General features: G+C 36.3%; 1 protein-coding gene and 1 pseudogene across 1 annotated transcript; both read right to left on the reverse strand.

Annotated features, from left to right (window-relative positions):
* Positions 1 to 279: 279 nt before the first annotated feature.
* On the reverse strand, positions 280 to 6,711 carry LOC141845208 (UPF0014 membrane protein STAR2). Its single transcript, XM_074733262.1, has 3 exons — positions 6,264 to 6,711; positions 861 to 1,106; positions 280 to 711 (listed from the first exon to the last, which is right to left on the reverse strand). Exons 1-3 carry the CDS (start codon positions 6,504 to 6,506, stop codon positions 397 to 399), a joined length of 804 nt encoding a protein of 267 aa, XP_074589363.1. The 5' UTR covers positions 6,507 to 6,711; the 3' UTR covers positions 280 to 396.
* Positions 6,712 to 14,025: 7,314 nt separating this feature from the next.
* LOC141844701 (large ribosomal subunit protein uL10c-like) lies at positions 14,026 to 14,704 on the reverse strand (annotated as a pseudogene).
* Between the last annotated feature and the right edge of the window lie 278 nt (positions 14,705 to 14,982).

The following is a 14,982-nucleotide window of genomic DNA, read 5'->3' on the forward strand; positions in this document are numbered from 1 at the left end:
AATAATAATAAAACAATGGATAACTAATTCTTGCTAGTTTAACAAAACTATTTTATAGAAATATTTATTCTATAAAACAACTATTCAAAGATTATTTTTGCAATTAAATATAAGAATGTTTATTTTACGAGAACTCACAAGAAATAGAGTAGTTTATTACCAACTAAACACACCAGCAAAGGTGAAGGCACACCATCCATGGAGAACAATTTCCTTGATCACTTGAGGATTTCTTCTCTTTCAGGGTTGACAGGAATAACCAATTTGCTCAGAAAAGAGGAAAAAGAACAACTCAAATCCTCAATCCACATTCATCTAATCATACCAACATCAAATACAACACTGATAGCAAATGGCATTCACTAGTTATTTCTGAAAGGGGGAACAAAACAGAGTTCATTCGGCTGCGAATACTTTGTATTCCAACTGGTAAGCTTTTGTGAAAAAAGAAGGCCAACACAAATATGTCGATACGATACTGCTAACGGTCGATGCTCCGATAAGCATGTTCATGACGACTATCTGGAGTTGGATTGCCTCCAAAGGTGATGCACCACCCATAATGAGCCCTGTCATTGCACCTGGAAGAGAAATGAGACCCACTGTTTTGGCATTGTCCACAACTGGGGACAGTGCAATCACAAGAGACTTCTTTACTTGTTGATGTGCTGCTTGACGCGGAGTTGCACCGAGAGCTAATGCCGTCTCCACCTAACAAAGAGGTAAAAAGAAACCTTCTCTACTTAGCCTAATCGGAATATAAAGTAGCACAATTACACGACGTTTATACAATCTAAACTAACAATCAAGAAAAAACCATATGGGGTATGAACCAACATTTGATGAGTTAAGGGACCAACCAGGTTCTTTTGCACTTTAAGATCTTCCCGTAGCTTCTTCATGGTAACACCTGTGACGGTCATTGCATTACCGACCATCATACCGGCAACAGGAATGATGTACCTTGGAGTAAAGGGGAAGACATTCAGCACGACAAGCAAGAACATCGTCACTGATGTACCTGCCAGAATAGAGATTCCAGCTATACATTTCCCTCGCGGTACATGCTTTGCGCGTTGACCAGCTGTATAACCCGCAACAGATACCTACAAATGACAAACACATTGCAATTTCATTCTAAACATGTGCGAGTAATGGTAATTTAAAGTTCAACCCTCATGGGACAGAATTACTATCCTTAAGCTAACCTTAGAAAATATAGCAAGATAGAAACTACTAGGTGGAAATGCTTTACAAGATTAAGTGATAATTACTTCAATTGGAAATCTATAGACTGTTACAAGGAGAGCCTATACCAGAATCCATAGGTCAAATTTTTCATAAAACCTTTCATTCGTTGTCTTGTGTACATAACAGCAAAAGTAAGCCACTTTGCCAACATCACAAACAACAAGAGCAGAGAAAAGATGATTCTTTTTAGATATAGTAAAAGATTATCATGCTAACGGCATGATCCAGGTAGGTTTACCATTGTCAGTGTACGAGTTAATTTGTAGAGAAAGAAGAAGCCGAGGAGAATGAAGAAGTAATTTTTTGTATATTCTGCATACACCCATTCTTTTTTTTTTTTTTTTGGGTAATGCAAGTATCCAGCTTTTACAATCCGACAAATCCTGGAGGTGACCAGCCCGGCCTCACGGAAGTTTCCCACCAACCATCAGGGTAAATCAGGAAGCACAAATGGGTCTTGACAGACGGCCCAACGTCATAAGTTTTTCAAACTCCTCGAGTATAATGTGCCTTGGATGAGATTTGAATCTTCACTGCCTAAGGAGTTTGTCCCACCTCTTACCATCGCATGATAGCCCCAGGAGCTACATACACCCATTCTAGCTTTATATATAGAGATGTGGAGGTGTGTGAATGACTTGCCAATTAATCAAGGATGGCTGCCATAGGTACAACTACAGGTACAAATGTTATTGTGCAGCATAGAACTGATACTATTTACAGTTGATATTTTGACTGTGTCTATGTTGTATTGCCATTGATCTTTTTACTATTACACCGCTGCAAACCCTACAAGAGGTGGTGGACACTGAGTATGGTCTCCAATAAGTGGAAACATTGCCTTGGTAGAGATTTTGTAAAAATATTAACAATTTGATCACAGACTATTGTCGACTTGCCATACATTCTCATTCAAAGTAAAAAATCAGTTTCTATATAGTTTGTATGGGCATACAAAATTAGATTGGCAACTAGATAAGTTGCCCCAATGTTGTTGCGCCAAATCTTGGATACGTTGTTGATGGATAGGTGTAGCTCAAATGGAAGCGATTGAAGTCAAATAACTTTTGATGTAGCATTGGGATGACCATGTATTCTACCTAAGTGCTAAAAAAACATTATAGATTACATTTTGGTGGCCCAAGAGATCGAATTCCTCCCAATAAATATAATGAACCCACAACATTTGTCTTCACCAGAACTAGCCTAATCCCCGTCATTATATGCATGTAGTTCTCTCGTCAAGTGACAACATACTAGGAGGCTATGAAGAATTATGCCATTGAGGGAGCGAAGTATTCATTTAACCACTTCCCAATGTTGCTCAGGAGGTGCATGAATAAGTCAATTGAGTATAAAGGCAATATCTAGTGTGTAATGGCAACAATAGAGTGCTCCAATGATGCTAGGATCAAGTAGGGGATTGGAGGATGTTAAAGAGTTGCTACGATTAGTGTAGAGATGTGACGTGCTCTATACATTTTTGCTCATTTAAGTAACCTAGAGATACATTCAATTTGAGATAGAAGAAAACCTTCTAAATGTGGAAGTAGCTTAATACCAAGGAAGAATCAAATACTAACGAGGTCTTAAATACGAAATTCTTACCTGAGATAACAAAGCAAATCCTTAATACTGTCTTTATCATTCCCAATGATTAAAATGTCACCACCACATAAATAAGGATGTATATCATGGAGCTAGTAGTTCCTCTAAATATGAGAGATGAATCAATTTTAGATTCAAAGTAACCTAAGTGTATAGCTAATTGGTTAGACGATGAAGTCATGCTCAAAATGCTTAGCCAAGACCGTAAATAAATTTCTTGAGTAGACAGACATGTGTAGGGTATTGCATATGAACAAACCCTATGATTGTTTCATAATCTCAACTTGAACTTGGACCTGCTTAATAAACGGTCAAAAACTACAAGCTGCATATGACCTCATTTATAGACGAGTTGACCCATGTAATTAAATGGGTTAGATAGCTTATACACAATTCATGTGGCATGACTCATATAATTAAACAACATAAGTGCACATGATGTCATTTAACAAACTCAAATAAATTTTAAATACAGACAACATACAACTATATTTAATTATACAAATTCTTAAAATCCATATGATTATATATTATAATATATATGCTACTATACTATATGTTTATATCTTCTTTATTAGATTATATATTTATAACTTATGCAAATTACTACTAAATAACATGTTTACCTTAAACCTAATCCCACAAAATTGGAGATCAAGTTGTGTAAATGGATCGTGTCAATTTTTGTATACAAAATGAAAATATACATATCATTGCAAACTGAAAGAATATCTAGATGGATTGAGAAACAATTGGAGACAAATCAAAATAGAAGATTCATAGCTATGCTTGCAACCAACATAACAAGTCATCTACAGCTTAAAAAATCAAAAACATTGTTTGCTATATAGGACCAAATGAACATTGACTTTGATACCATGTAAAATAAGATGATTGTGGAGTAATTTTTTTTTTAATATGTTAAAGTGATCGTACACGATATGCTATTTCATAGAGATGATGGGATAACATAAAAGAAAATACATGTGGTAGTACACTACATGAAAATATATATCAATACAAGTTTGAAAATTTTAGGAGGTGAATCAAGAAACAATCAAAAATACAACAACAATAATCAAGCCTTATCCCACTAGGTGGGGTCGGCTAAACAATCAAAGATAACAAAACAAAATAAATGCAAATTAGTAAGAGATCAACAGATTATTAAACAATCTCTTTAATCTAAACAGAGCAGAAGCTGTAGCCAACGTTATTATAATTAACTTCAGGTGCGAAGCCAAGAATAGGAGCTAACTAAGGATAAACAACAGCTACAGAGATTCAAGCAGACTCTTGGAAAGCTGCCCAATGAAAGGAAACAAAAGAGTCTCTTGGTCGGGAATCTATCAAACAACTTCAGTTCATATTATAAGAAACTCTTGATCTTCTCATTCCATCTCCCGTTAGTTGAGACTTCAGCATACAAAGACTCAATTGGTTGAGCTACAATGCTACAAAAGAGTAAGAAGTCTTAGTTCTTTCACTCTATAGTAAACGGGATCCAACTACAACCTTTGATCTGAATTGCCTTGCTTTTTGAGTAGTTTGTAGCATTGTGTCATAAACTCTTTTATAATTCCTCCCCATTCCTCTTTTGTGAACTATCCGTTCCTCAATAGTTTAGTCAAGTTTCTTTCAATTAAACAATCTCTTTGATCTAAATAGTATTAGTGATCTTGATCATGGTTTAAAATCTCGTACCGTACCAAGTAAAATAGTCGAAACATATCATTCTGATAAATTACTAAAACTTGATACCACTTGACATAGATAATGTATCATTCCTATGCTTCATCTCCTTCCTCCCTCAACATTCAATCAATCACTAACACCATGCATCATAACATCGACACAATAGTGAAATAGTATTATTCCAATCAAACACCAAAACTTCGACGCAACTTGAGATTGGGAACCTTCCTAATTAACTTTTACAAAAGCATATAATTATTTTGTAATGGTTGAAAGCAAGTAGTGACCTTAATGTAATTTTCACTGTGTTGAAAATTTTACTCCAATTTAAAAATTAAGATAATTTTATTTTGTGAATCAAAATTTTCAAAGATAGCCTCTAGAGGCAAATGAAAGTGAATTGTACACAAGGATGAAACATGTCGATATTATACTTTGATTTGACTTAAGATAAAGGGTTGTTTTATATGGATCCGATTCTTCAAAAGTAGCATACAGAGGCAAATGAAATGAATTGTATATAAGGATGAAACGTTTTGATATTATACTCTAATTTGACTTAAGATAAAAGGTTGTTTTATATGGATCCAATTCTTCGAAAATCGCCTATAGAGGCAAATGCAACGAATTGTATATAAGGATGAAAGTTGTTGATATTTCTTCTCTAAAGGTAAAAAAGAATGCCACAAGGAGAACTATTTGAAAGCATAAAAGGTACTTGACAGGTAAAGGCCTTGCTTGCAAAAATAATGTCATGATGAATGCTAACAATTTGGCTTTAGAATGACGAAAGCAAGTGTTTGGGCATATGATTGCTATTTCGCATTTTAGCTCAAAGAATTAGACAACACTAACATAAAGGTCCCTTCATGTATTATATGAAAGGGTGCTTTTTTCGCTGGTTGCCTCACCTTCTCATGTAGTGGGTCACTGAGCTAGGGCAAAACCCTCCGTAATTTACCTCCCTTCCAAATTGCTTGGGACAGTACTGGAGGGGCTCCCGGGGTGAGGGTATCACCTTATGCCCCAATATTTGAAAGGGTGCTTTTTTGTTCATGTATGAATCTTAAAATAGCTTCGTGTACAAACCTTAAAGCACTATTTATTTATTTTCATAACTCCAAGGTAATATAAATTATATTATAGGCATTGCCAAATTGTAGGTGGTATTAAAATATATCTTATATGTTGCCAAGTTGTGTTAAAGGTGTTATCAAATATATTTTAAAAGACATCAAATTGTATTGAAGGTATTACCAAATTGTATATTAGTGCTACCAAGTTATATGGTACATGCTACTAAATTATATTCTAGGGGCTACTACACTAACACTATATCCTAAGTGCAAACAAAATTTATTATAAGTGTTACCTAATTGTAGTGTAGGTGTCATTAAATTTTTTTTCTTTTTAAGTGCCACCAAATTATTTTAAAATACATCCCGTTTTAAAATTCATATGGAATAGAAAGACACCCCTTCATGATAGTTTTATCCTCAAAATCCTCATTTTTCCAACTTTAGAAGTCCAAAATTCACGACCTTCAAAACCCAACAAGTTCGCAACTGCAGTTTAAGCATTCTAGGGCGACCTTTGACCTTCCCAGAATGAACTGAATTTCCACCCAAGCCGGAAAACAACAAGACAAAGAAGAGCATACAACAACCCAATCGCGAAGCTTCGATTTTGTTTCGAGTAAAGAAGAGTACCATGAACAAGTAAGCGAGGATGATCCAGGCGGTGTTCTTCTGGGCAAAGATGAACTGGAGGACGAAGCCGATGACAGATAGCTGGAGGAAGGCGCGGGCGATGGCGTAGATCATCTCGCCCTCGAGCTTGAGCTTCTGAACGAAGGAGAGAGCGACGGCCATCAGCACCACCGCCAGCGCCGCCACCGGCTTCAGCATCCCCTGCAGGAAGTCCACCCAGAACGACGCGTCCGACGGATCCATCGCCACCGTACGTCACCCCGCGAAGTAACAGTAGTAAAAGGAAGTGACAGTAGGAGAGAATCCAGAGATCGCAGGGAAGCCTGCAGTCCAAGTTGCCTTATGGGGGAGGGAGGAGGTGGTGGTGGATAGTGACATAGGGAGAGAGCGAAAGAGGCAGTATGTGGGCGAGGGCGCTTCCGAGGGAAGGGATCACCTCGTCGACGACCCACCCACCATTTTTCTCTCTCTTTCTTTTTAAGGCAGGTTTATATCAGACAGATGTCCCAACGTCCTCCGATTCTAATTTGTATATTTCCTATTTTTTTAATTTTAAAATTTAAAATTTAAAATCAAATAAAATAAATTAAAATAATAAAAAATAAATTTTTAAACAAATCAAATTAATTTCAAAATTAAGTTGATAAAAAATAAATCTTTTAGGCATAAGGCATCCCTAATTCTTTACGTGGAATTAAAATGTAAGGATTAATTTAACTAAAAAAAATAACAACTTGTAGATTTAAATAACAACTTGTAGATTTTCGATGGAGTTTTACGTTCAATCAAATCAAAAAGCCGAGGGTGACTGGGCATTTGCTTGGCGTTTTCTACTTTTCCCTGGAGATGGAAGCTTTTTGTCAAACCGGATCGATTAGATCCAAAAGGAAGTGAAGAAGGAACAGATATAATGCAAACTTAGTGGAGATATTAGAAAAAAAGAAAAATTATTAAAATATTTTTAGTATTTAATAATATTTATAATTTTTTTTACTGTTAAAAAGACTCTCTAGGGTTAAAATCTATTTTAACATTTTTAAATTACCACCTGAGTATACTAAAAAAGAAAATACTTTAATAATAAAATTAATATTAAATAACATGTCAACGCTAATAGCTTTTAAAAATATTTAAAAAAGACAATAAATCTTAGGAGTAATTAAAACCATCCTATACAACTCAAATCAAAAACTTAACTGAGCTGCCTCCTTCAAGAGGTTTTCAAAATCATTTAAATTCTTTTTACCATAAATATGATAAAAAAATTATACAACTCTGATTTAAAAAAAAAATCTATCATACACAATATTCAAAGTTAGTATTTTTATATGACTTTATTTAGTTCATCTAGATGTGTTTGTTTAGTATCTTAAATACTATATATTTACATTTTGTTTACCAAGATAGTTCTATTTAATTTATAATTTTTATATCAAATTAGAATATTTTGGTTGTAATATTTTAAAATTAATAATGTACAATAAATATTATTAAAATAAGAGAAAGAGAGAGGTAACTATGTCAAAGCCCGCAAAAATATACACAAGAGCAAAAGTTATTTATGATGGTGTCAGGCATACAATCCCTGGCAGCTGCATGAGTGCATCCATGTCGGATAATAAATAAATAAAATGATAAATCGATGTACAAAATGGTTATCAATACAGATCCCAAAAAAAAATCAAATCATATTAAATTTATTATACGCAATGTAAAAATTATTTTCGCGATTCATAATCATAATATCATATAATAACAACTTTGTCAGAGAATAAACAAATGCTAGAGGCTTAAATTAAAATGTCTATGTTTGTATGCAAAAGGTAAACAACCAAGCTGAAGGAGTGTATAAGAGGCGTATTAACAAAATCATTGGAGGGCAAGAAGTACTCATTATGCATAGAACCGTAGTACAATTAGATTTATTTTTTAAATGATCAAGAATTAGACTAATGCTTATTTTTTAAATTACCTTGGTTAAGAGAGCTGTATGTCAGGATTGTCCATGTGAAGCTCATGGTGGCGGACCTGTTTTTGACACAAGTTCTTGAAAGATTTTCGATAAATTAGTATTGCCAATCTTCCATAAGCTGAGGAAGGTCCCAACCTCCAATGGGAGGTCAAGTGCTACCATTAGATCCTGCAGAGTTCAAAAGTTTCTTCAATAATTCAATGAACATATACAAAGGAGCTTCAATGCAGCAAAAATATTTTGTCAATGGCTTGTCTAAATGGTAGGTACAGGATGAGAAATAAGAGAGGTGATAACAGGGTGGATGGTGAGATACAACAAGCTAATGTTTCCCTAAGGCCAAAGTCTATTGAGCAACCAGGAGTGCCAGTTGTCTCTTGAGAATTCTGAAAAGAAAATGGAGTTGAGTTATGAATTAAGAGTGGAGGGGAAGAAATTGCTATCTTTGCTACAAAATTATAGGTGCATGATAATGTTGCTCATCAACAATAATAACATCAATCAAGTCTTATTCCACTAGATGGGATCGACTAAGAGACAAGTTAATACCTCAATTATCACCATCTATCAAATTCTCTACAAAGGTTGCCTCAATACGCTATGGAATAAACATATTTGCTACAATATTTTGCTTACTTTGAAGATGTTTCTTAATATGAACTTGATGATTCTAATACTCTAAAATGACTCTGAAACTAAAGGCAGAAAAGTTTTCTACTATTTTCTGTATGTTTCATATGAACTGTCTCATTTTGCAAGTAGGTTGTTAGTGACTTGGTTACTTATGCAAATGTCATTGATGCAAAATGAACTAAGTATTCTCCCCTTTTTGATAGACTATGATCTGGCTATGTAGTTTGTGTATTTCCTGAGTGCAAGTTTTGAAAATTTATTATCAATTCTTTATCAGCTGTTCTAATCATCTTGCATAACTTTCTAATGCCATATTTGACAAGAATGCTTAGAGTTAATCCTCTTTGGATTTGCAATAAGTGTTTTGCAAGGGTTATATTTTTTATGACTAATTTCATTAGAATAGTTGTTGGGACCGGTGACGTTGCTAATAACGATTCGCTTCGATCGTTCATTCTTTGATCGTGAATTTGTCTACAAAAGATTAATACACAACGGAAAATAAATGAAACAAATATTGCTGAACACAAGCACAACAAACTATTTTTTACATGGTTCGAAACCTCCAGTTTCACGATGTAGCACCCTAGCAATAACATCACTATATTTTCTCCTTCTCGGATATCTTTTGAAGATGGAAAAACCTCTAACAATGCCTGTTCTTACAAGTAATACAAAAAAATACAAAAGCTACAAATACAAATAAAACAACTTTTCAATTGAATCTCACTTTGTTCGCTTTCTTTTACTTTGAATTATTTCTTGAAGGTTTGAAATGTAGCAACATTTCCTTTCAAAACCTCTAAGAACCGACGTTTAAAATCCTCCACGAAACCCTCTTTTATATGCTTCAAATTGTGGATGGAATCTGTCTAATAGTCAACTACTTATCACCATCAATTGATTGTTCCACTGTTGACTTGAATGTTGCTGTGCTCTATCAGCGCAACGACTCAATCCAGTTTAATAACAGTCGATTGATAGTATTCATCAATCGACTAACAACGATCAGTTGAGTTTCAAATATTCTGTTTGCTCCAACAATATCATCAGTCGATACACTCGACTGATTCATCAATTGACTACTGAAACACAACAGTCGATTGATCACACTACAAACTCCCTTAAATCTCCCTTAAACACTGAACTCATGATTTAGGGTTCATTAGTAGATTGCTATTCCTGTAGCAGTCGACACTTTTGTTTCAACCTTACCAAGTTGAAATCTTATATTGCCTAGTATTCGATTGATCTCAACCTATCAAGACTTCACCAGCCTAGTATCCGGTCAACCTTGATCTACTAGGACTTCACCAATGTCAAACATCCGACTCTCCTTGACCTGTTTAGACTTCTCGTTTCATGCTTAACATTCGATCAACTTTAACCTATTAGGACTTTTTCATTGCCAAATATTCAATCCTCCTTGACCTGTTTGGACTTTCTGTCTTGTGTCTAACATCCGGTTCTTTATGACTTGTCAGGACTTCACTTCTCGTGCCTAACATCTGATTCTCCATGACCTATCAGGACTTTACTTCCACATGTCTAACATCTGATCCTCCATGACTTATTAGGACTTCACCGACATGTAGAGCCGTCAATTTGAGTTAGGCCCGCCAAATTAGTCCGCGCTGCCAAACGATTTAAATCGATTTGGTTGAAATTTTATCAACCCATTTTAAGGCGGGTCTAGGCGGGCCGACTTGCCTAAGCTCGCGACCAGCGCGGGTCGGCCCGTGATAAATTTGGGTTGGCCCGCAGGTTAAGAAAAAAAATTTGTTCCAAAATTTAAAACTAAAATAGAAAACTCAATGAGCTTATAAGCTTGGGTTGATTAGCGGGCTGAGAAAAAAAACTCTTCTAAAATTTAAAACTAAAATGGAAAACTCAATGGGTTTGTGGGCTTGACCCACCTAATCCACAATTCAAACTTAAAATTTTCAACATTTTTATATAGATTTTTATTTTTTAACGAGCTCATGGGCTGGCTCACCTAACCTACAACCCGCCTTAGGTTGGGTTGAATTGGAGATTTCCCAACCCGCCAAGATGGTGGGTCGGTCCACCCACCCTACCATATGACAGGTTTTTGACGAGTTGGCCCACCCCGCCATGAGTTGATCCATTTGATAGCACTACTGACATGCCAAACATCCGATCCTCTATGACATGTTAAGATTTTCCTCATTGTCAAGTGTCTGATCAACCGTGGCCCACTTGAACTTTATTTCTTATGTCAAATGTTTGATCCTCCATGCCCCATTTGGACTTGGCCTTATCAATTCTCTATTGGACTTTCAATCGCCAAGTGTCTGATCAATTGTGACCCCACTTAGACTTCACACGTGCCAACTCCCTATTGGACTTCTAACCATCAAATATCTAGTTAACCTGGCATATTTGGACTTCTCTATTATTAAGTATCCGATTAATCTTAACGTATATGACTTTTCGCTCAACCATCTAATATAGAAACTCAACTCAATTTTGATCAATCTTGACCCGAGATCCATTGCATCAACAATCTCCCCCTCCAACAATCCCCCTTTTTACTCGACATCTTACTCTCAAACATATTGATTAAACATCGAAACTCAACTCAAGCTAATTCAAGCTTTATCAAAGGTTAATTGCACCAATAGTTGAAACTTATAAAAGCATCCATTCTGAAATCAGATTTGACGAGCCAATATAAGTTATTTTCTTCCCTAAAAGCATGAAACATATTTTATCTAACAGACAATAGAAAATTAAGCTTTTAGTAACTCTAAGAAGGTTAAATCAAATATTTAGCTGTAAAAGTAAAGGAAAATTGATGAGAGAAGACAATTTGTTTGGCGAGCAATCCGTGAATAAATTTGGGTGTAGATCCAATCTATCCCGGTGGACATGAATTGCCCTTGATGGAAGTTCTAGCTTTCAAGAAGGTTATCTTGCAAATGATGCTTGACAATTTGATTATAGGGTTGTTCTTGCTAAGATGTCCTAGGCGGATGATTTGATTCTTAGGTTGGATTATTTTATCCTTGCCTTTGAGATGGAAGCGTGACACAATTAAAAAAACTTATATAATAATGAATAAACTCAGGTGATTTTAAGACCACCATTATATGATCTTGATACCAATGGTAGTAAAAACACTGCTATAAAATATTATAATATATAATTTTTCACCATTGCTCGATAGTCCGTGTACCAATGGTTGCACATAAATGCCGGTATGGAATTAGGTTGAGTTAGTTGGTTGAGCTACTTGTCCCAGATGGATAGTTATGAGATTTTCTAAAGTAGGGCCAAGTGCACTAAGGCGGAGAAGGTTTTGGTGAGTTACATCAAAGTAGGGTTTGAGGTGTTCAACATAAGACAAGGCTTGTTAGTAAAAACACTGCTATAAAACATTATAATTCTTATATATAATTTTTCACCATTGCTCCATAGTCCATGTACCAATGGTTGTACATAAATGCCGGTATGGAATTAGGTTAAGTTAGCTGGTTGAGCTACTTGTCCAAGATGGATAGTTATGAGATTTTCTAAAGTAGAGCCAAGTGCACTAAGGCAGAGAAGGTTTTGGTGAGTTACATCAAAGTAGGGTTTGAGGTGTTCAACATAAGACAAGGCTTGTTAGTTTTCTATTCCATAGAGCTTTTGTAGATCTTCTATTGTAGTAAAAAATTAGTCACCCTTCTAACACCTTAACATAAGTGTCTAGCTAATAGAAATTTAACACATGAAGTATTTGTAGTGGATCAGAAAGCCCACTCATCGAAAAGCAATATCAGACAGCCCACTCATTGAATCATGTATCACAATCATTGTAACAAATGAACATGATAATTCATTGTCTACAGACTTTCCAGCATTCTATCTAAATGAAAGTCACTTGATGTCTTAGTCCTCTTGGCATATAGTGTGACAATCAGTACAAGTAATTAAACAAACAAAATTAAGATCCTTGGATTTGGTTCTGAACTGAATAACAATGACTAGGACATGGATTACAAACCTTTATAAAATTTCTAGCTGTTTTCATCACATCAACCCATGCTCATGTCCATTATTACTATCTTAAGATGGCCATATGAATCTTATACTCCCATTGAACTCTATGCAAAGATGTATCACTAGTAATATTCATATCAATTAAATCATTTTTCCTTTAGCCTTCCATAATATGGTTGGGTTTGACCTTGCTTTTACATTTGAAATTTGCATTTAGAAAATGCATTAATATAGTATATAATATATTATAATAAAAGCTGTGTTATTAAACTATTATTATTATTGTTTTATTTATAAAGTTCCATGTTCACTTATAATATGCTTAAACAAAAAAAAAATATTAACAACATAGTGGCTAATGTTTATGACTTATAAATAAAAGCACTATAATATGGTGATTAATGCATGCAACAAATCAAAAAATATACGAGCTACTTATATAAATGGTCCATAACCTATCTCCCTTGTATTGATAGATTATGCAGTTCAAGAATTTGTATGTCTATTATTTGATTGCTAAGCATCCACATTAGTCTGTTAGTTTCTTTTAAGAGAATTTAGCCTCGAGATCTGACCAAGACTGTAGACCCAGTGATCCAATTGAATTACAAAAGCCATTTATAAAAAAGACTAATCATACAGTGGTGTTCTATCCGAATTAAAAGAATGTCTTGAAGAAAAGTAACATGGCTGTCTAATTCACCAGGTACAAAATATTTAGTAAAATTTATCAGCATAGAGTAGCAGTTAGCAACTAAGTAAAACACTATTTAGCTTTCAGTATCCCAGTGTAATCTTAGTAGCTGCAGTGGTTAAAAGTATCTGTACCCTGCATTACCTCCGCCGATTATGGCAACCATGAGTTTCTGATGGTACCTATAAGGCCTAATTCTACAACTCGACCCACTCATGTTCATCATGCCTTATTGCCCTAATTCATAAAATTCAGCATTGATAAAAAGGAATTTATACGAGAAGATCTCGCATTGGTTGGGGATATCTTATTGCTGATAGATACAGCCTAAGGGAAATGAAATTTGCAGTCGAAGATGTAGGCAGAATCATAAATTGCAAGGTTAATGAAGAATAAATCTCATCATCCAAATCCAAAGTGGTAAAATGATCATGTAACAAACAGAATGAGGATTGGAATTACGCAGCAGCACCTTACTCTTCGAGCTTCTTGACATAGGCTTTGAGGACGAGGACGAGGACGACATCTCTGGCGGGGGCTGAAGCGTGCTGACAAGGGAGATCGAGGGGCTCTTGATTGCGCCCAGGATCTTGGCGTAGATCTCCGCGCGGCTAGGCATAGTCTCAAGGGACTTGAACTCGTCTGGCGCATAGAACTTGCCCTAAAAAACGGCCGGAGAAGTCGTTCTCCTCGAGCTTGCGCTCGCACTGGAAGGTGCGGTAGGGTTCGAGGGCTTCCAGTATCTCTTCGGAGTGGACGAACAGCCATGCGTTCATGCCCTGGAGGCAGGGAGCGATGGCGGCCCAGGGTGTGCCCCTCAACGGCCGTGCTGACATGTGTTCTTGGCGACGATGAGGCTGGGGGGAAGGACGGCGCAGACTTCCTGCAGCTCCTTGACAGTGAGATCCTCGTAGCGGATGCCGGCGATGAGGTGACATCCGTCGAGCTGATTCTTCATGGTCTCCACTGTTTGCACCTTCTTAGCTCGGCTGATGGCGGTGCGGAGGAGGAGGAGGGGTTTCGCGGCGGGGCCGGAGAGGGAGAAGGGACTGGCGAGAGGCTTGAGGGCAAGGGATTGGGCATGAGAACGAAGAGGCGCGGCTTGGAACTGGGAGGGCAGCGGAGAGAGGCCTCCATGGGAGAGACTTCGAACTTTCGAAGAGCGCGGAGGAGGAAGCGAAACTTGGCCTGAGGTTAATTAGCGGAGATCGGGTGTCCGGTCTGTGACACGGTGCAGGTTCATTGTTTCAGGAGGGAGGTGGGCCCGACAAAAATAGCCCATAGCAAAGTAGTTATCTTTATTCTGTGAATGAACAATACAGCTGATCTGAATCTAAAATTAAAGGGGCCAAGTTTTTTCTCCACCTCAATCTTTTGCTTCATTTGGAGCTTGCTTTGAATTCTACCATCGATGG

This window comes from Curcuma longa, chromosome 14 (assembly GCF_044706935.1).
Source record: "Curcuma longa cultivar G26 ecotype Majalengka, Jawa Barat chromosome 14, ITB_CL_G26_1.1, whole genome shotgun sequence".
Classification (NCBI taxonomy): domain Eukaryota; kingdom Viridiplantae; phylum Streptophyta; class Magnoliopsida; order Zingiberales; family Zingiberaceae; genus Curcuma; species Curcuma longa.